Below are 21,204 nucleotides of genomic sequence, written 5' to 3'. Positions count from 1 at the left end.
ACCCAATGCAAAGTACTCAACCCTGAAACAATATCTATACACATACAAACATAGACTCAGCAGGTTGTATTTATATATGTGTACATATTTAAATACACACACACATGCACACACACACACACACACACACACACACACACACACACAAGGAGGGAGGAAAGGGAAAGGAAAAACTGATGTGTAGTAGAATAATGTTTTAAGGTGTGTTACTTTTGTTTTTGTTGCATTTGTTTACCTCTGTGAAACTGTGTGACTGTGCCTGTCTAAAACACCTGAAGGTCTAATAAAGAACTAGACAGCCAATGGCATGGTAGGAGAAAGAATAGGTGGGGCTGGCAGGCAGAGAGTATATATAGAAGGAGAAAACTGGGAGGAGAGATCTAAGATCAAGGAGCCAGAGAAGGAGGAGGACTCCAGGGGCTGGCCAGCTACACAGCAAGCCATGGAGCAGGAGTGAGATTTACAGAAGTAAGGGAACAGGAAATGCTCAGAGGCAAAAGGTAGTTGGAGTAAGTTAAGGAAAGCTGGCAAGAAACTAAGCCAAGCTAAGGCCGGGCATTCATAAGTAAGAATAAGCCTCTGTGCGTGAATTTATTTGGGAGCTGGGTGGCGGGCCCCTCCAAAAAGAGTAAACCCCCCAACAACACAGATATAATTATATTTTAATTAAAATGTATAAAAATAAAACCAATAAGATACACAAAAATACCAAAACAAAAAAATGCATAAAAAATCAAGAATAAATACCCTAAAAAAAGGAAATTTGGAGGTTATATGAATAGTTATTTCAACATAATTGATGCAAACCAACAGAAATGTACCTAGGAAATGGCATGAAGTTTAAACACAGAATCCAGATGTTTACAATCCTGTGTTCTAACCTCAGTTCCTGGATCAGAAATGTCAAGCAGGTGTAGCCTTTCATTTTCTGGGTACTGCTGCACTAGGCCCCATAAGCTAGACTATCAGCACAGCCATGCCAGCCTCAAGAAGGTTGCTGGTCTTACAAGTAATTCAAGACTCCAACCTTCCCTGACTTCCCACATGGGCCTAACTGCTGGCTCCTCTTTATCTCCTCACATGAGGCTTTTTATACAAGCTCTATCCCTCCCCTTAATGCCAGCTCTCGACCCCCCACAATGGCTCTCCTGTTTCTATTCCTGGCTACTCTGTAGATACAGGTGAGCACCTTCTCTCTTCTCCTAGTCCTGCATTCCCCACCCCAAGCTTCCTCCAGCTGTTGACTCCTCAGAAAATCCCCGTCAGTCTCAACATCCTGCGTGAAACAAACAAGATTATCCAGACTCCAATTTGTCTTTTGTGAGATACATGAAAGCATGGTGCTGAACTCAGTACCTATAAGTCTAAGTACCATACTTCACAGTATTAGGGATATCTGGGGGTCCTTTGTTTCCATAGAGACTATCTATGTTTGCTGTTTTCTTCTGAAAGCATTAGCATACTTCAGAGTAACAAATACCTTTAACTTTTTCATCTTCCCTAGAAAAGGGCTACATTATGATTGATGGTCACTGTCAGTACCTCACCAAACCTTTCATTATTTTAATTTCTTGCATGCGCAGTCAAACTACCTTTCCCTGCCTCTCTTGCAAGTAATACAGCCATATAACAACAATATTAACAACAACAACAAAAAACAACTGTGCAAAGAGATAATATGCATTGCATTCTAGTCAGAAGGTTTAGGAGGCGAGTGGGTCCTTCCTCACCCTCTCTTTGTATCTGTGTGGAGTTAGTGATAGAGGGCACCAGCCAACACCAGTGGGGAAGCTGGAAGTGGAAGACATTCTTCTTGGAGAAAAATTTCCCACTAACCATGAACCCACACTGGATTGTTATGTGCATTATTACACATTTGGGGTAAAGAAAATATTAGAGCCCTATGCAAACTAGTACTGCCAACATATTATATTTAAGGGAATCAAATAATTTGAAAGTTAGAGCCTAAGACTCTTCTCCTAGAAAATGCCATGCACTTGGCAGAAAGAGAAGAGAGGCAGGAAGAGGTCATTATGATTAGCTGCAAATACATACCACACCTACAAACAAGTGTATTATCCCTCCTATGGTGTTCCATTTCAGTTACACCTCACAGAAAGTTTAGGAGACAATACTATTATCATCCACATTATTCAGATAAGGAAATGAAGGTGCATATGCAATATTCAGAGACTAGAAAAGCCAAATTCAAAGTACATCATCCCATTGCTCAGGTTGGATGAATATCCACCACTGTTGACTGAGTCCCCTTCATTTGTAGTCCCTAGATGTCCTAGTGCGTGTCACTTGGTGACAGTGAGAGCATTGCAATAATTACTATTTGTCATCTCTACAGACACTAGGATCTCTCTCTGTTAAAAACATCCACCAAATGGGGAGCAAGTCACTAAGGTAATATTTCAACGCCAATAATAAACTTGCTAAGCCTGAAACCCAGGCCAAACACAGTATATGGGAAGTCCACCAGCTGGATCAGATCAGGCCTACCCAAGCCTGGGTGAAGAGCTGAAGCCAGTGGCAGAGGGGTTCATTGTCTCCATGAACAAATGATGTGTGTATAGGAAAAGTCACAGCAGAACTCAGCGCACAAACCTACTTCAGAAATGCTCTTAAGTGTGAAAGGACTGTAAAGACCTCCTGATCCTCTGAGAAACAATGCTAAGAGAATGTCTGGATGATTGGGACCCTGAGACAGACTGAACAAGGAAGGCCAACTCCCAAGTCGAATGAAGAGTTTGGGAGGGCCACATTGTCTGCTCCTTGCTTGCTTTCCCAATTGGAATGTCCTACCACCTCCTGACTAAGGAAGGAGCCAACAGTCCTCCACCACAGTGAGGCTGAAGCAGAACTCTTCTGTGGTCACAGCCTTGGTCCCATCTTCCCTGTGGATGAGAAGTTACAGGAAAGCAGGATGCAGTTCAAGCCCCAGTGTTGACGGGGCTCTCATCAAGGCTTTGGACAGGTGTAACACAAGGTGCAGGCTTTGTTGACCCAAATGTTCTTAGAAAAGTAAGAGAACTATGTCAAGGAGTGGTCCTAAAAACTAAAACATCACTTATGATGTAGTCTTCAAATGCCAACTCTATCTTTGAGTTCCTTCCCTTTTGTGGGTCTGTGGGTGGGGATGATGAGGAAGACGTGCTGAGGGAAGGATTCATGCCCAGCTGCTAGCTGGAAGCCAGGCAAAACAACATGTCTAAGGAGGCTTTGTGACTCAGCCTTGCAAGCAGCATCAGGTCATGGACCTAAGTGGATGAGGGTCACCTCATCTCATTGCTGACAGGGTTTTATGTGGAATGTGGTGGTTTGGGTTTGGAGTTTCATCCATGTCATGCCAGGATCTGTGACCTAGCTTCACTCAGGGTAGATGTGAACATGGCATAACCTGAAGGACATAAGAAAGGGCCCAAAGCCAGATGAGTCGTGGTTGGTGAAAAGGATTAACTGAATGCAGTCCAAGGTACTCCAGTGTGAATACAGGAAGCAAATCCCAGAAAATAGAAGGAAGATAATTGGCACTGGATTTATGAGTGGAAGGGATAGGCTTAGAGGACATGGAAACCGAGCTCATGTTGGTGACAAGGAGTCTCACATATATTTATTTCTTCCTCTTTCCTCGTCTTTAAATCATTTTTATTTTATGTATATGGGTATTCTGCCTGCATGTCTGTATGTCTTGTATGCAGTGCCCACAAGGACAGCTGGATCCCTTGGGAACTGGAGTTACAGACAGTTATAAGGCACTATGTGGGTGCTGGGAATCAAATCCAGGTCCTCTGAAAGAGAAGCCACGGCTCTTAACTGCTGAGCCATCTTTCCAGCCCCATATTTCTTAAGAAAATTCTTACGAAAACTTCCACAGGACATTACCATCTTTCAACCACAGAATTTAAGGATGGGGTAGTAGAGTGATGTAGTTTATAAATAAGTGGAGTTCCACTCTGTTTTCCTGTGCCTTATGTTATCAACAGTATGCTATCCTGTCTTTGCTTAGAAATTCAGCCTGGCAGGTGAGTAACTGTTACTTAAAGGACCTGCCATGCAGACTTTAGATATTGTGTTTGGATTGGAAGATTAACACCAGTTCAGTGATTTTTGCCCTTGATTTAGCTCACTCCATACAGAAGTATGTGGTTGAACTCTAACATAGGACTTCCACATTTACTTTAGGTACCTTTTGTCTCCTGTTTACCACATTATGCTATTTTGAGAGTTTGTTTTAAATCAGCAGTTCTCAACCCACAGGTGGCGACTCTCTTGAGGTCAAAAGACCCTTTCACAGGAGTTACCTAAGGCCATTGGAAAACACAGATATTTACATTATGATTCATAATAGCAGTAAAATTATAGTCATGAAGTAGCAACAAAAATAATTTTATGATTGGGAGTCACAAGATGAGGAACTGTATCAGAGGGTCATATACAGCATTAGGAAGGTTGACTGCTGTTTTAAATGTTTCCCCATTTAGAATGAAGTTCAATTATCTATAGTTATAGATTAGCAATTACAATCTTTCACAGGATAATAAATAATTGCTGATTTATTGCACAAAAAAAGGATAGAAAGGTGAGGCGGTACAATTTACAGATGAACTCAACATATTAGAAATAGAAAAAGGGAACGTTTGAAATTACATAGTAATTAGTATGTCATTACTGAACCTTTTCTACTTAGATACAGGGAAACCCTGAGAATTCCACCTCATTAGATAAACTTAGTACTCCTGAGCAAACACAAAGTAGAAGGCAGCTGGCTGTGAATTCCAGCAACAAAGACCTGGGGCCCAGAGCAGTAATAGCCACTCTGGCTGCCTGGGAGAACCACCTGGAGGGTTTTAGAAAGTTCTCAAACTCCACTGCAGAGTTTATATTTCCATCCTTCATGCTAGGGTACCAATATTACCAAAAAGGCTCCTAAGACCTCTATTGTAAGCTAGAACTCACAAGCCCTGCCAATCCATCCCCTGTGGCCACTCCCTGTGCCTTTGAGCCCCACCACTGCCCCCCCCCCCAATGCCGTACCTCCCCCATGTCCTCCCTGGGGGTGGGGGCTGAAAAGAGAGCCCTCAGATGAAGCAGGTGAGAGAGCTTCAAGGGAGTTAGAGAGCATCCTGGTAGGAGAGATTCCAAAGATTCTCAAACCACTGAACCATCCGATGCTTCACCAAGCAATGTGTGTCATGGTTAATGTTGACAAAAAGACTGCACTTGCACCATTTCTGCAGTTCTGGATGCTGTCTCTAAATCCTGGATGCATTTTAACTGTGACACCCTCACTAAATCTGAATATTGTAAGGAAGCCATGTTCTTCTCATTGTCCTACTGACTTGAGAGATGATTCCAGTACAATCAGATTCACTTACTTTGATTCCTTGTGATCCATAACCAGGGGGGCCAGGAGGGCCAGGCAGGCCTTTTTGCCCAACATCACCCTGTGAAGAAAGAGACAGAAATTGACAACAAACTATAGAAAGGAAAGGAGAGGAAGAAATGGATATATATCACTGCTCTTGGCTTCATTCTTACTTAAGCTGATTAGGTTCCTCTTGCCATAAGATAGTTCCTATTTCATCTAAAGCTACGTTGTTCTAAACATTCTTAGGCTATTTGAATTGTTTATAAACTTTTACATATAATCCAAATGTAGGTAAAGAGGCAAGGAAGAACAGCTTGAAGAAAACAGGAGGAGAGGCCAGGGACTTCTGCTTGGTAAATCTAGATGCCCCAACTCCAGGCTGTCCACACCAAGTTAAAGGCCACAAATGCCGGATTCTATGAAGGCTGGAACATGCTGCTTCCTTTTAATATGGAATGCCATTTCACTGGGAATACCATGGGAATACTATGGTGATACTATGGGAATACTATGGGGATACTATGGGAATATTATGAGAATACTGTGGGAATACTGTTGGGATACTGTGGGGATACTATGGGAATACTATGAGAATACTATGGGAATACTGTGGGAATACTATGGGGAATGCTATGGGAATACTATGGGAAGGCTATTGGAATACTATGGAACTACTGTGGGAATACTATGGGGATACTATAGGAATACTATGGGAATACTATGGGGATACTATAGGAATACTATGGGAATACTATGGGGATACTGTGGGGATACTATGGGGATACCGTGGGGGATACTATGGGAATGCTATGGGGATACTGTGGGAATACTATGGGGATACTGTGGTGATACTATGGGAATGCTATGGGGATACTATGGGAATACTGTGGGAATGCTATGGGGATACTATGGGAATACTGTGGGGATACTATGGGAATACTGTGGGGATACTATGGGAATACTATGGGAATACTGTGGGGATACTATGGGAATGCTATGGGAATAGTACGGGGATACTATGGGAATACTATGGGGATACTATGGAGGTTACTATGGGGATACTACAGGGATACTATGGGAATACTGTGGGAATGCTATGGGGATACTATGGGAATACTATGGGAATACTGTGGGGATACTATGGGAATACTATGGGGATACTATGGATGTTACTGTGGGGATACTACAGGGATACTATGGGAATACTGTGGGAATGCTATGGGGATACTGTGGGAATACTGTGGGGATACTATGGGTATACTATGGGAATACTGTGGGAATGCTATGGGGATACTATGGGGATACTATGGGAATACTATGGAGATACTATGGGAATGCTATGGGGATACTATGGGGATCCTGGGAATACTGTGGGGATACTATGGGAATACTGTGGGAATGCTATGGGGATACTATGGGAATGCTATGGGAATACTATGGGGATGCTATGGGAATGCTATGGGGATACTATGGGGATCCTGGGAATACTGTGGGGATACTATGGGAATACTGTGGGAATGCTATGGGGATACTATGGGAATGCTATGGGGATACTATGGGGATACTGTGGGAATACTGTGGGGATACTATGGGAATACTATGGGGATACTATGGGGATACTGTGGGGATACTATCGGAATGCTATGGGAATACAGTGGAAGGGCTGGCAAACGGTTCAGTTCATAAAGTACTTGCCATGTAAGCAATAGAACCCGAGTTTGGTTCCCAGCACCACATGATAAAGCAATCTCAGAGCTGGGGCAGCAGAGGCAGGACAATCCCTGGGACTCAACAGCTGGCAAAAAATGAGTGAGTTAATGCTACAGAAATCCTCTCACCAGTCAGCTAACCAATCGAAAGGAGTGTTTTGGTCCATAGGCGGAGTTTTCATTGGGAGTAGACTTGACCCAAAGATGAGGCCTTTTTGGAACAAGGAAGCAGCTGGCTTCCTGGCTCAGATTCCCATCCCTTATTGTGATATTTGTGCCAGGATTTTACTGATAGTAAACAGTCACCATTTGACCTCCTTTATGATCTGGCGCCCAACGTGAGGCCTTGTGTCCAGCCAGGCACCGCCACTCTGCTGCCCTCCCAGATTGGTTCCTCTTGGCTTGCACTGGCATTGCCTTTCTGGGCAGCCCATGGGCACTAAGGCAGGTTTTGGTCCCACCGCTGCCTTTCACATTTGCACTGTGTGCCACTAACCTCCCAAGCCCAGTGCAGGTGAGCGCTAGAGTAAAATCGAGTGCGGCATTCAGCTGCCCTCTCAAACCTATTTTGTTCACTGGGGACAAGTGCAAGAATACAAGCCCCACTGTCCCAATAGGTGGGGTGGACGGTTTTTGTCTTTCTCAGGGTTATGACTGTTTGTCATCAAGTAGGGGGGTTGGTTACAAGTTGTTATAGGGTAAGGGGCTGAACAAAAGAGATGAGATTCAGGGACCTTGTTCAGAAAAGAAAAAAGGAGATAAATATGTAGGATGAAAAGGTATCAGTTTTAAACAATTTACATTGGTATGGATTCTTGTATATTGACACAAATTTAAGGTTACTTTTGTTATACTGTATATATGTTTCTACTTCTGTTTAAGATATTTTTGTAAATTGACACAATGAAGAAAAATGGATCCTACTTCCCCTGATGGTGACTTTGTCATCTTAGGGGAGTCTTCATGCACGTACAGTGACCCATGATTTTTCTAAACTATCCTTCTTCCAGATAAAACTCAAGGATAAAAAGGAATAAAGTAAGAATCCTGGTGAGGTTGGGATCCTCAACCAAACTCTTGGATCAAGAATTCTTTCCTCCTCCTCTCTGATAATGGGGTTTAAATTCTCATGAAGTTGGGTGTGACTAGACCTATTCAAAACCTGGATTAGTGGTGTGTGGCTCATCGACGACACTGGTTTGGGCATGAACATGATGTAAACTTCCTTGTATAATGTATAAATGTATAAACAATCAGAAGAGTGTCTCAAACTCAGCACTGCTGATATTTTGGCTGAGATAACTGTAGGGAACTTGTCCTGTTCATCAAGGGTTGCTTAATAGCACTCCTGAACTCTATGCAGTAAATGATAGTATTGTCTTCAGTTGAGACAGCCCCAAATGTCTTCAGTTGTGATCTTGTTTAAGTGCCTCTACTACAGCTCTGGAGAGGAGAACAAAATCCCCCTCAGTGAGAAACAGTGGATTAAAACAATTAAAGAATTGGTATCAATATAGAGGAGGTAAGTGAATGATACACAGAAATAAAGAAAACAGACACTGAAAGAGGCAGCCCTCAACCTTCTATGGGGACCATTAAGGTTGATCTTTGCACCAAGTTCTGACGCAGTGGCTGGAGATATGCTATACAGTGCACACATTAGCTGATGACCTGTTAAAAGGCAACCCCAAAAAATCTGGCCAAATGAATTGCGATTTTTTTTCTTATCTATTTGTAGCTCAGGATGGATTCAAGCTTGATATGTAGCATAGGTAGGACTTGAATTGGCAATCCTCCTGCCTCTGCCTCCCAAGTGCTGGGACTAGAGGTGTATACCACCATGTCCAGCTAGTGTTTGCTTCTTGATAAGATAGCACAGCTTCTGGAAAACCTGGAAATATTTAGAACACTTTGCAACTATAGTTCTCTCAACTATGTTGAGAGAAGTTGTGCTGTGGGATATCTTTCTGTATGCTGTGAGATGTCTTTCTTTACGCTGTGAATGTGTGTTGCTCTGATCAGTTGATAAATAAAGCTGTTTGGTCAATGGTGAGGCAGAATAAGGTTAGGCGGTACATTCGAATTGGAAAGAGAGGAGAAGAAAGGAGAGTCAGAGAGACACGTGAGCCAGCCACCCAAGGAGCAACAAGATACCAGCAGACCAGTAATACCACAGCCATGTGGCAAAACATAGATTAATAGAAATGGGTTAATTTAAGATGAAATAGAAAGCTATCAAGAAGCCAAGCCTGCCATAGGCCATACAGTTGGTAATTAATATAAGCCTGTGAGTGATTATTTTATAAGCGTCTGTGGGATCTCAGGCCTGGGCAGGACATAGGAAAACTTCCAGCTACAAAGTTGCCTTTCTGATTTTGTAAGGGAGGCAAATGTTTTACAGATATTGCAGGTCACATGACATGAACAAAGACGGTTTCGTCAGTAATCCAGAGAAAAACTAAGACAACAACAGAATTAAGTCTTCTTCATATGAAGGAGCTGTTCAGTGGGCTGGCGTTAAAGCTTGGCTGTCCCGCCTCAGAAACGCTTGCAGTGACAAGTGTTTCAGAACTGAGTTTTTACACAATTTGGAACACTTGTTTGTGTATAGTGATAAAATCCATATCTAAACACAAAATGTTTCACAGACACCTTCTACAGAAGCCTGAAGGCAGCAGGATTTTGACAGTCACTCATTACATGGAGTCAGCTATGGACTTGCCATTTGTAGTCAAGCTGTGCTCAAAAGTTTCTGAATTTGGAGCATTTTTTATTCAGGATTTTCCAATTAGGGATGTACCAACTGGCACCTGATGCTCACACACATCATCAGAAACCTGAGGACTTACCTTCGGTCCTTGAGTTCCAATGCCCCGAGGCCCAGAAGGGCCTGGAGGACCTCTGACCCCTGGCTCTCCCTGAAAAGATATAATTAATGACAAGTTACCAATTTTAAAAAAAAACTTACATAACTTTTCATGTTGAATATATATATTTTTAAGTCCCTTGAATTTTCCTAAGAAATTCATTGAGCCCATTTCATCTAAATGAGTTTGCTGTTTTGACATTGTGTGCTCTCTTGACTTTCTTATATACTTATATATACTCTTTTCTGATAAAGGGTTGCATTGCAAGTCAATCAGTTAATTAACTTCTTGGCAGCATTAACGTGTGCTTCTTTCAGAACTTGCTTCTCTAGAATTTGGAAAAGTAATTATTGCTTTTTTTGAACAGAGGAGGAAAATTGAAGGATAAAAGGTGGCCACAAAGAGCTCTGACCACATCCTGAATGAGCTGCCCCTATCACTTCCTCAACTAAAATAATGCTATTTGACTTGGGGGTTGACTCTGTGATACTTGGGCCACAAGAGTGATTATGAGCACAGGCTACATTCTATGAAGATCTTGCTGTTTCTCCAAGGCATGACACTTTAAGGCAGCTCATCAGATCTTCCTGAGATGGCATTGTTAAGAAGACACATATAAAACCTTCTTCATTCTTCAATTTCTCTGTGACAAGATAATGTAAGGAATGTTCAGGGTTGATATGATTTAATGCTCAAACAATCCTCTATTACCATACTGACTCCTTTACCTAATTCTTCTGAACTTCAGTAAGTCTACCAGATATGTGGAAGATAATATCTGCACTCCACAGGGATGGGAGTAAAAGAGAGAAGAATCCAGAAAGCCGAGCACAGGATAAATATCACTTGGTAAATGTCAGCTCACTACACACCTGCTTTAATTAAAGAAGACACAACTAAAGCTTTGCAAGTCTGCCCAGGGACGGGCACAAGAGGCTGGGCTGAGCAGAAGTGGAGAAGCAGTAACCCTTTGACCAGCTATTATAGCCTCTTGAGCAAACAGTTTAGCACTTTCTATAAAACCCCAACATATATGGACCAACCGAACCAGTGATTTCATCACTAAGCAGATATTCAAGGAAAATAAGAACACATTATACCCAAAGTTTCACAAATATGAGTCCTTAGCAGAATTATTCATTTTAGCTCAAAACCAAAATGAACACAATGTCCGTCATCTGGGGAAGGAGTAGACAAAATCCTACAAGAAACAAACTGTGGATTCATGCTATAATATGAACACACCTCAGAAACATTGCTCTTAATGACAGATACTGGCATACTGTAGGATTATTGAATATCCAGAAGAAAATATATCTATAGAAACAGAAATATACTAGTATTTGTCTGAGGCCAGGATTAAAAACACAAATTGATCATAAATAAGTATGAGGGATCCTATGGGGTAAGGAAATGTTCTAAAACTGATCTGTGAAGACAGTTGTAAACTAAACTTTACTGCAAAAAATCACTGGATTGTGCCCCCAGTGGAGGACTCCAGTGAATAGACGTGCTTCTGTAAAGTCATGAACCAAAAAAAGGAGGGGCCCAAGAGATGTTCTAGCAGTTAGGAGCACAAGTTGGTCTTCCAGAGGTCCCAGGTTTCATTCCCAGCACCCACATGGTAGTTCACTACTGTCTGCAACTTCTGTTCTAGGGCATCTGACACCCTCTACTGGTGTCTGGAAGCACCAGGCAAACATGGTACACAAGCTTACATGCAGGCAAAATATCTTATGTATAAAACTTAACTGCTTTAAGTTTTTGTTTTAAAGAAGATTCAGAATCAGGCTTTGGACCTATATGTCCCAAGATGTTTGTCTTTCTACAATGTTTCAAGATATAATTAAAATAATCTGGGTAACTTTGCAGCTCACTTTTTTACCGGCTCGTTTCTCACCATCTTTCCAAAGGATTTACAGGCAGTCCATGCCATAGCTGCTAAGAGAAAGATATTTTTTTCTTCAGTGGTGTAGTCATCCACAAGTTGCCAAAGCTCCTGTAAATAACTCTTCATTCACACTTCTGAAAGTTTGATCCCTATTAAATTCATTGTGCTCCAAGTTGCACTTGAGTGGAATAATTTCTTTATTTCTGTCATCATGCTCTTGCTGGGATGATTAGACATTTGTTAAGTTTCCTTGGAAAAAGTCCACACAACACAGTTCCATTTCTGTCATCAAGTACTAGCGTGCCTTTGATGCTCCAGGTACTAATTATCTCTTCGATATCTCTCTCTACTGACTGCCAGCCCTGAGTGACTTCAAATTCCTCCCAGCTCTAAGGATCAGTCTCTCACAAAGAGCTTGAAGCAGGGAACATGAATACTCTGTGTCCGACACATTTCTATGATCTCTCCTTTCTTGAGAACCTCTGAAACACCCGTAAAGCAAGTGTCTGTATTGTGTGAGGGCCTTCAGCTACACCCGACTAATCTACTTCTGCTGCTTCTTGGGGTTTTAATACTCTCCAACAAAAGAGAGCACCAGCAAATATTGCTATACAGCTTTTACTTGGAATCATTAAATATGTTGTCAAACAGATGTGATTGATGACTTCCTTTCCTGGGTTGCTGAGCATCTCTATTGTCCCAGGCTATGGTAGACAGATTAATCACAATGTAGCTGGACATGATGTGCCTCCTCTGTGGAACGCACCACCTGAGCTGTGAATGATGTGGCTGAGAAAAAGTAAACCTGGCTCCAGTTTGAATAGGTGGCTAGGTCTGCCAGTTTATAAAAACAGGAAGAAAAACACATAAACCACCACCCTGAGCATAATGGATAGCATGAGGAAAATCCTCGAGAACAAACAATATACTCCTGAAGAGTACAAGAACACGCTGCCAGGGCAGGGATTGGGAAATAAACTGATTTAAAGAGAGGTGAAAGGTCCCTCAATTAAATGCAGTGTGTAGTGCTGGTTGTTTTTGCTGTTTGCGGGGTGTGTGTGTGGGGAGGGGGGAGCCACCACCCAGCTCCCAAATAAATCACACATGAAGTCTTATTCTTAATTATGTCTGGCCTTAGCTTGGCTTAGTTTCTAGCCAGCTTTTCTTAACTTAAATTATCCCATCTACCTTTAGCTGGGTGGCTGGCCCCTGGAGTCCACCTTCTTCCCTGGCTCCTAGATCTTCAATCCCTTTGCCCAGATTTCTCCTTCTATTTATGCTCTCTGCCTGCCAGCCCCACCTACTCTTTCTCCTACCATACTATTGGTCGTTCAGTTCTTTATTAGACCATCAGGTGTTTTAGACAGGCACAGTCACACAGCTTCACAGAGTTAAATGTGACATAAACAAAAGTAACATGCCTTAAAATAACATTCTACCACAGTGTGGGCATCATTCAGACTCAACTTACTTGAACAAAACAATAATAAAAAATTCATGAGGCAAACTGGAAAATTTGAACACTAGATATTTGCTATAGTAAGAAATTGTTGGTGTGTTTAGGTTTTACAGTAGTTTAGCAGCTATGTTTTGAAAGGAACTTCTTTATTTGAGAGATAAATATCAAATCTTTATGTGGATGCTGTCTGGGGATTATTTCAGAGAAAGGAAGTGGAGAGAGAAGTAAGATTGCAGAAGAAACAAGACAAGCTGCATGCTGGTAAGTGAAGTGTAATCAGTACGTGGAACGCTTGTGTCACATGACTTTCTTAATGTTTACAATAAATGGTTTCAATAACGTTTGCTTAAATTCATGAACAATATCCAATAAAAATCTCACCATTGACCATGAGTCAGTATTGTTGTAGTGTTGTAGGAAAAGAATACATAATTTAAATGATGTTTTTTTAAGAAACTGCCCAAAGGGGAGAGGTGCATGGGTAGATAATGAGCATCACAAATAAAATTTGCATGTTTCATGAATTCTTAATATGTACCAAATATCATATAATTTTTAAAGGGGGACTGTAAATGAAGGCATAGGTTTTTTTTAAAAATCTCATTCCTTGAAGAAAAAAATTGACACGCCTCTACTGAACTCATGGTATTTTCCTTGTGGTTTTAGTTAAAAGTGTCTTCTCAACTAGTACAAATCATATTAAAACATGTACATGTGAACACACACGTGTGTGTACAGTATTCTTTCTATAGACAACAATATCAGAAATTTGATGAGATATAAATAGAAATAAATAGCATCTCACCATGATGACAGAGAAAATACATCATAAATGTGCTTTGTCTCTTGTCCCTTGGGCCAAGGGTCCTTGTTAAACCTTGACAGCTGGGGCATGGAAGACAGAGGACTGTATGAATCTCATGTCACATTCAACACCACTGCATCTGCCACCTCACAGAAGTGGTACCTAAGAACAGGTGTGCTTGCCTTATTGTCAGTAGAATGAGTGCCCTTGTCTAATAATGGATTTAGCTGGCCGTGTAACATGGAGGGTGTTAGAGCCTGCAGGGGGAGCCCTTGTACTGGGAGACAATGAACAAAATAGCAAATTCTGGAGTTTCTATTTGTACCCACATAACTCACTTTGTAACCCCACAGCCCAAACTCTACAATCATCTGCTTTTACTCCCTCAAGGAAAGAGCTGTTTAGATGACCTCCTGCTTCTCACTGCCCACAAAGGGACTCGAGATGGCAGATACCTCTGTCATTTCACTGGAAATGGGCGGTTTAGGACTGACTACATGCTTGTTCCAGAGAATGGATGATCTACACACTTGTTCTTGTGAATGGATGATCTAGCAAGGGTTTTAGCCACCATAACCTTACAGAGCTGTTAATTTTGACTCCTTTAAAAACAGGCAAGTTCTTACAATGATGGAAGTAAGCATACACTCAAACTCTTATTTTTTCACAAAAGAAAGGACTAGAGAATTACCAGCTACTTCCACATGCAAGTTTTCCTCATATCAGTAAATTTTTGCTATAGCTTATAATAGAAATATCATTATAAGTAATAATAAACACTTATGAAGTTTATTATGCAGCAAGTAATTTCAGTCACTATCTTAGCAATCTTATGAACATCAACTTATTCCATTTGATAAATAAGGAAACTGAGGCTTCAGGGGACAAATGGCATGTCCACACCTATGGAGCTCGGGGAAATCCAAAGATGACTTCCAGAGCCCATTTCCCATTTTATGTCTCCTAAAACCAGCTATAAATGGGCAGCTGTCCACAAAATCTTTCTTTCAGCTGCTATTTAATGCAGAGACCACAGCTCTGTGGCTGTGAAAGTCTCTTTCCTACAACAGGTCAGTCATATTCCCAGGAAAAAAAAATATCCCGAGTTATAAAAATTCTTCACAGGTAATAAAAGGCCTACACCACCTGCATGAGTGCTCAGCTGGCTAAGACTTCCCTTTCTATCACCTGGCCCCCTTCATTGCCATTCCTTCATTCTGTGGTTTACCCTAAACTTTGCAGTGATCTAGTCCAGATCGCCTTTGTATCTCTTCTCATCTGGCCTACAGTGTACCTGATTTCATGGAGCGATGCATGTTATGATGGCTGTTAATTAGAATGCTTTTGTGTTAAATGACTTATGGTCATCTCTTCATGTATCTATCAGAGGGACCCTGTGAAGCAGATGTCATACAAATCACAGATGAGGAGGCTAGGTCTCAAGGGTCATGGAGCTGACAAATGGCAAAGGGTCTGGGACAGCAATAATGATGAAAAATAGCACAATGTGATGCTTCCTATATTTTTTAAGACTTAGATAAAATATTTTAGACAATAATTAACCTACTAGGCTGACTTACACATGCATATACATTAATAAGGCTTTACTTATCATCTCTTCTTTTGTTTACGCCAATGAAGGCGTCCTCTTTGAGAGGATGATAAAAGCAACTTACAGTTATTCATCCAGTGGTCTCACACTTTGCTAGTTTGGAGATATCAAAAACTAAATTGAACTCACTGTAGAAAACATTAGTCTTAAGAACTGTTCAAGGAATGATACTCTAAAGATTCACTAAATGATGAAGCCAAGGAAAGGTTGAATTTTAAAATAAGGGGGATGTCAAAGAAATTAAAGACGTTAAATGTTCCTCTCCAGGTTCTAAATAAAATTAAACTGTGACTATGATGTCTTCATCTTTCACCAACATAAGCACTGTGAATGACGTCAGCAGATGCCGTGGGTTAGTAACTCATGAGTACCACAGTCACACTAGCATGTTGTCTAAGTGTCAGTGGAAATTTTAGAGGCCTTATACAGACACCTAGATAAGGGTCATATAACGACTGGCTGACTAATGCTTGTCCTATCTGTCTGTCACTCCTCACTGATGGCCATTGTGCCGGGAAACAATGACAATTACCAGCATGACCACTATGAGAATACAGGAACAACTGAGAAGGCTCTTGGGAGCACAGCGTCTCAAGCTGCTATCATGCTTCCTTTCTGGTGTCTTCCCAGCTTTAAATTCCAACTCCTCTACCCCTGCTATCCACCCTCAAACACTTGTATCTTAGTTTCTGCTAACTTTAATGCTTGCTAAAGGACTTTGAGGCTTGTTGATAATTTCTTCCTTTTCTCAAAATCAGCTCATTGAAACTGAGCAGATGATGGCCTGGTACCAAAATCTCACTGGAAAGGGAAAGTCTTCCTTAGTCAGTAGAGTTCAAAATCATGCAAGTAAGGACACTAATGCTGCCCCTAATGAGGGAAGAAGAGACTCTCTGCTATAAAAATTCACTGTACCTCTTTGTCAGAGGAAGTTCCTACAGTCTGCATTGCTAAAAACACAAAATGTAGAGATGGCGATGTGGGTAGTGAATGTTCAGAGTTTAGTGTTTGTCTTCAGGGCTAGGGTGATGTGTACACACCATGGAAGAGGAATGTAGCCCCAGAAAACAGCAAACAGAGAAGAAAGCAGTATTTAAAGTAATGGGCAGCCTGGAGTCAGCTCAGCTTTCAAGGATTCAAGGAATTGCCTTGAAAAGTTACCTCATCAAATTTCCCAGGTCCTGAATTTGACATTTTCAGAAACCTACAGGTCAAACTCCCCAACCTTCAAACTTCACGTTTCTGGCTTTAATTATTCCTGCTTTGAGCTTATGGCCCATTCCTTAGCATTTTAAAATATCATTTTATTAATTCTTTGAAAATTTCATGAGCATGTGTTTTGATCATATGCAGCCTCCAACCCCTCCCAGACTCACCCCTCACTTCCCTGCCTCCTCCAAATTTGGGGACAACCAGGGAGAAGTGGGTTTCTAGCCCACTTTGGAATCATGAATCTTTAATATCATTATCCCAAATCCTGCATCCTTGACTGGCCCTTCTTGTCTGGCCTGTTCAAAATGGAGTTCCTTGTCCAGTCCACATCTGCTGATGGAAGCCCCAGATTCCTAATGCATCTCTGTGTGAATTGGTCCTCTATTCTGCCAAGACTTGGTGGTAGCATGCACATATGTGAACCATTGCAGAGAACAGAGAAGCAATTCAGACTCTGGGAACATTTTTAGAATAATGATACTCAGTGGAATTTCACATAGACTTGCATTTTAATTTATGACTATGGGCCACTTTTGTCAAATAAAGGATGTATTTACAATACTCAATATTTAAGGCTTGGGGAAAATGTTTAACTCTTTTTGGTTTGTGTTTCTCTTTACAGTTTACACAATCTAGGTTTTGATAATGGAAACATTAGGATAGAAAGAAGAGCAATCCAACTGCATGCAAAACGGCACAAGGTGAATAGGAAATGGCTCACAGTGGAGACTGAGCACAGGGGTGAGGTAGGGAGGGTTGGAAAGTCCTTCTGTCTGTTCTAACTTAGTCCTCCTTTCAGTCTGTCACTCATCAGATTCATAGTTTCCCTCTCAAGCACACAACATACATGCTCTGATACGTTTACATTGCCAAGAGGCAAGTTGTTCAACCTCTGCTCATCAATTTCCTCAAATTCTGTAAAAATAGGGAAAATGTTCCAAATGCAATATTCTAGAAATATTTAGGTAATAAATACTAATTATAATCATTATCATAATTTGAAGAACAATAACAACCCCATAATCCTCTGTCCACCTATGTTATTTCAACCACTTGGTAGCTTTTTGAATGCCCCCAAATCCAAATTAGCTTGGAGGATTGGTCTATATGAAACCATCCCACAGGTTTGGGTGAGACCTTGGCTTTTCCTGGCACTAACAGAACGAAGAGGACCCCGCAAGATGAATTTGCCCTTGAGGGGCTCGGATGTCTACCCCAGTATTCACCAAGGCCAGAAACAAACTCTGGGACTGGGGCTTATCTGAGGATCAGCTCTCTCTCTCAGCTGCAGGCCCCTTTGGGGCTTTTCAGGTAAATCTTAAGAGCAATGACTTAGCTGCAGCCCCTAAAAGGAAGCTGAGAGTGCCTCAAAGTTGTCTTCAAATCATAAGGATTCCCTTTATTCTCAGGGCTCCAGTGGAGGGACATGGGCAGGGATGGGCAGGGTCTCTGAGGATGACTTCCACCAGAGTGAGTGTAGACATCAGGACACAGCAGGAGCTCTTTGTACTTAGCAAGAGGCCAAACATTCCGGTCCTTTCCCAGTGCACTTTCCAGGTGGACTTTCAAACCTACATCTACTGTTGTCTTGAAAATTTTTATAAGAATTTTGAAATAGCTCAGAAATTCTTGCCAAAATTTGATGGTCTATAAACATTTTCCACTAGGGGAAACCAGAGTTCCACAAGGTGCTAGATGCCAGGCGTTGCTTTTTATATGTTTTAAAACATAGAAGCTTTGATTCTAATGTTTGTGTCATATGCTAAACATATGTGACCTTAACTAAATATCACATAAACCATCATAAATTAATCATCAGCCTTAATAGTTTCCTCATTTCAAAACACATTTGTTTGCAAGTTCATGCCTTAAGGCCAAGGTTTTAAGGTGACTACACAGAGTTTAAATGAAAAACATACCAGGATATAAATGTGGACACACACACACACACACACACACACACACACACACACACACACACATACCTCTAGATACTTACAGTTTCTCTGGCGTTTTAACTCAAAGTAACAGAAAGATTTATTATTTGGGTACTAGGCTTTTGTTGTCTGTCATTGACAGTTTTGCTGATTTGATCTCTACTTTATGGAAGGATGAAATTAACTGAAAGTCAGCTTTTTCAAAATATTTCCCTTACTTTCTTCATTTATGTCTGTGCATATGTTTGTGCATATGTGTGCTTCCGTAGTCTTCTTCAGAAGAGAAGGCCAGATGGATACTTAGGGTCTCTATTCAAAAGGAGAGATAGTTTTGAAGGTTGTTTAAAAACTAGTGTTTGCTTCCAGAATTTTCTTTATTTTCAAATCTATGGCTGAAAACTTTATTTGATTCTAAGACTAGCACATGCTCCTAACATCTCATTCAGAGCTGGAGTTCTTGTGGCCAACACACGGAGCAAAGGAAGAAACAGAAGACAATGCAGAGAAGGAACAGGCAGAGCAAAGGGAGGCAGATGAACAGAAGCAGGTAGATCCTGGCTATGATCCTCCTCCACTCTCCTGCTGGAAGCAAGTTGGAGGCCAAGATGAGTTTCACTCACAGTATGCCTTCTGGAAACACATGTGCTACTTCCAAAATCAAAAAGGTAAGATAAAATTTTACAAGTAAGAATGCTTGGTATTTTTTGCCAAAAAATAATGAAAAATGTGAAAGTACAGGGGATTTTTGCAGGAATGTGATATACAAAATCATTCAGAAAATACCTTAGTCTGCATATTAAATAATCTGACAGAGAAGAATACTCACAAGGATTAAATTTTAAGTGTTCTTTATCTGTGTTGTTATTAATACTAAATCTGAAACAGTAACATAATAACTTAATTTAATAATACTTATATAAATATTCATAACTAGCTACTTTTTGAAAATATAAACGGCCATATGCTTCCATTGCAACACAAACACAGCCAAGTATATATTTAACATATTTTATTTCATATCTTATTTTAAATAGAAATAAGCTTCTGCTTCCTGTAGGGAAATATTTAGTATAATAACAAAAGGGTTTACCAATGTTTCACTTGGAGCAGGAAGTAATGATACTTAATACTGAATATTTCTAGTTTATTGAATTTTAATGTTTTGATAGATGCTATATGTTAAAGAAAAATGTGACCTAATATCTGAATACAGTATGGTTTGTTGACAACATCAAGGCTCCTTCAAGGATCTGCGTCAACTTATCAGAGAATCTCAAGTTCTACATATGACATTTATGTGTCACTTTCAGCTGGGATTCTCACAATTATCCCAAGAATTACAACTGGACAGAGGTGGAAATCCTTACAGACGATTGTTATTGCCATGGGTCTTTAATCTTTTGTTCTCCTTGGGTGAGGAAGGAGCAAAGTGGACCCACTGCACCGTAGGGAAGTGGTACACAGGCATTCTCACTGCTAACTACTGTAGCAGAAACAACAACAAAAAGGTTAGCAGTAAACACATATATCATCTTTCCGCAATGATCTAGAAGCATGAGAGATCTAAGTGAATAGTTGAGTAGTTAAAAACAAACTTCTCTCCGTGAAAACTCTGATTATTCATTCAATTCCTGTTCATTCAGTAGATTTTAGAGCTGGGTGATAACACTTCTGAAGCCAAGAGGTTAACAGAGACTACAGAACGCTGTCCCCAAGAAATGTTACATCTCATGGAACCCACAGAGCACCACTGATAATAAATAAGCATATTGATTGATCCCAGAGAGTGATCCAGTCTGCACATGAAACACATGCCAAAGGGCAGCGGTGATGTTTTGTAAGGGAAATCTAGAGAAAAACTTTAGCTGAGGTCTTAACATCTGGCCATCCTTCCAGATCCATTACCCTGAAAGCATGAAAGAATTGCAGGAATAGCAGGCCGGGGTGAGTGGATGTCAGGGCAAGGGAAAACAGGCAGAAGCCATGTCAGGTTATAAGAGCATCAAAGACTGGGGAAAAGATGCCGAGTTTCATTCCAAGGCCAGAGAAGTCACCAGAGTACTTCTAAGCAGGAGTGGGATTTTGTCTGATTTATGGTTTTAAAAGTCCACCTAACCTGGTAAGTTATAAGAGGGCGGATTTGGAAGGGGGAAGCTCAGTGAAGAGGCCATCTGGATACCCAGACATGGTGACAGTTTGCCTGAAGGAAGCCGCAGAAGAAAATGATCCAGACTGCAGGTGCATTCTGAACATGAAGAGGCAAAGGACAGAACGTAGAGGAAAACAATGGACAGGAAAGGACCAAGGATGACTAAGTTCTTGAGCTGCACAGCAC

The 21,204-nt window shown here is 41.0% G+C and overlaps 1 protein-coding gene across 1 annotated transcript in view; it reads right to left on the bottom strand.

The window, feature by feature from the left end:
• The window catches only part of Col28a1 (collagen type XXVIII alpha 1 chain), a 163,567-nt gene that overhangs the window by 56,925 nt on the left and 85,438 nt on the right, over positions 1–21,204 (bottom strand). The window contains exons 26-27 of the mRNA XM_036181591.1: positions 9,936–10,004; positions 5,385–5,453 (exon numbers count right to left, since the gene is read on the bottom strand). Coding sequence (XP_036037484.1) covers positions 5,385–5,453; positions 9,936–10,004 — 138 coding nt within the window. The remainder of the gene's footprint in view (positions 1–5,384; positions 5,454–9,935; positions 10,005–21,204) is intronic.

Source organism: Onychomys torridus, chromosome 3 (genome assembly GCF_903995425.1).
Source record: "Onychomys torridus chromosome 3, mOncTor1.1, whole genome shotgun sequence".
NCBI classification, from domain to species: Eukaryota; Metazoa; Chordata; class Mammalia; order Rodentia; family Cricetidae; genus Onychomys; species Onychomys torridus.
Note: the sequence above shows the minus strand (reverse complement) of the source record. Positions and strands in the feature narration are given on the sequence as shown.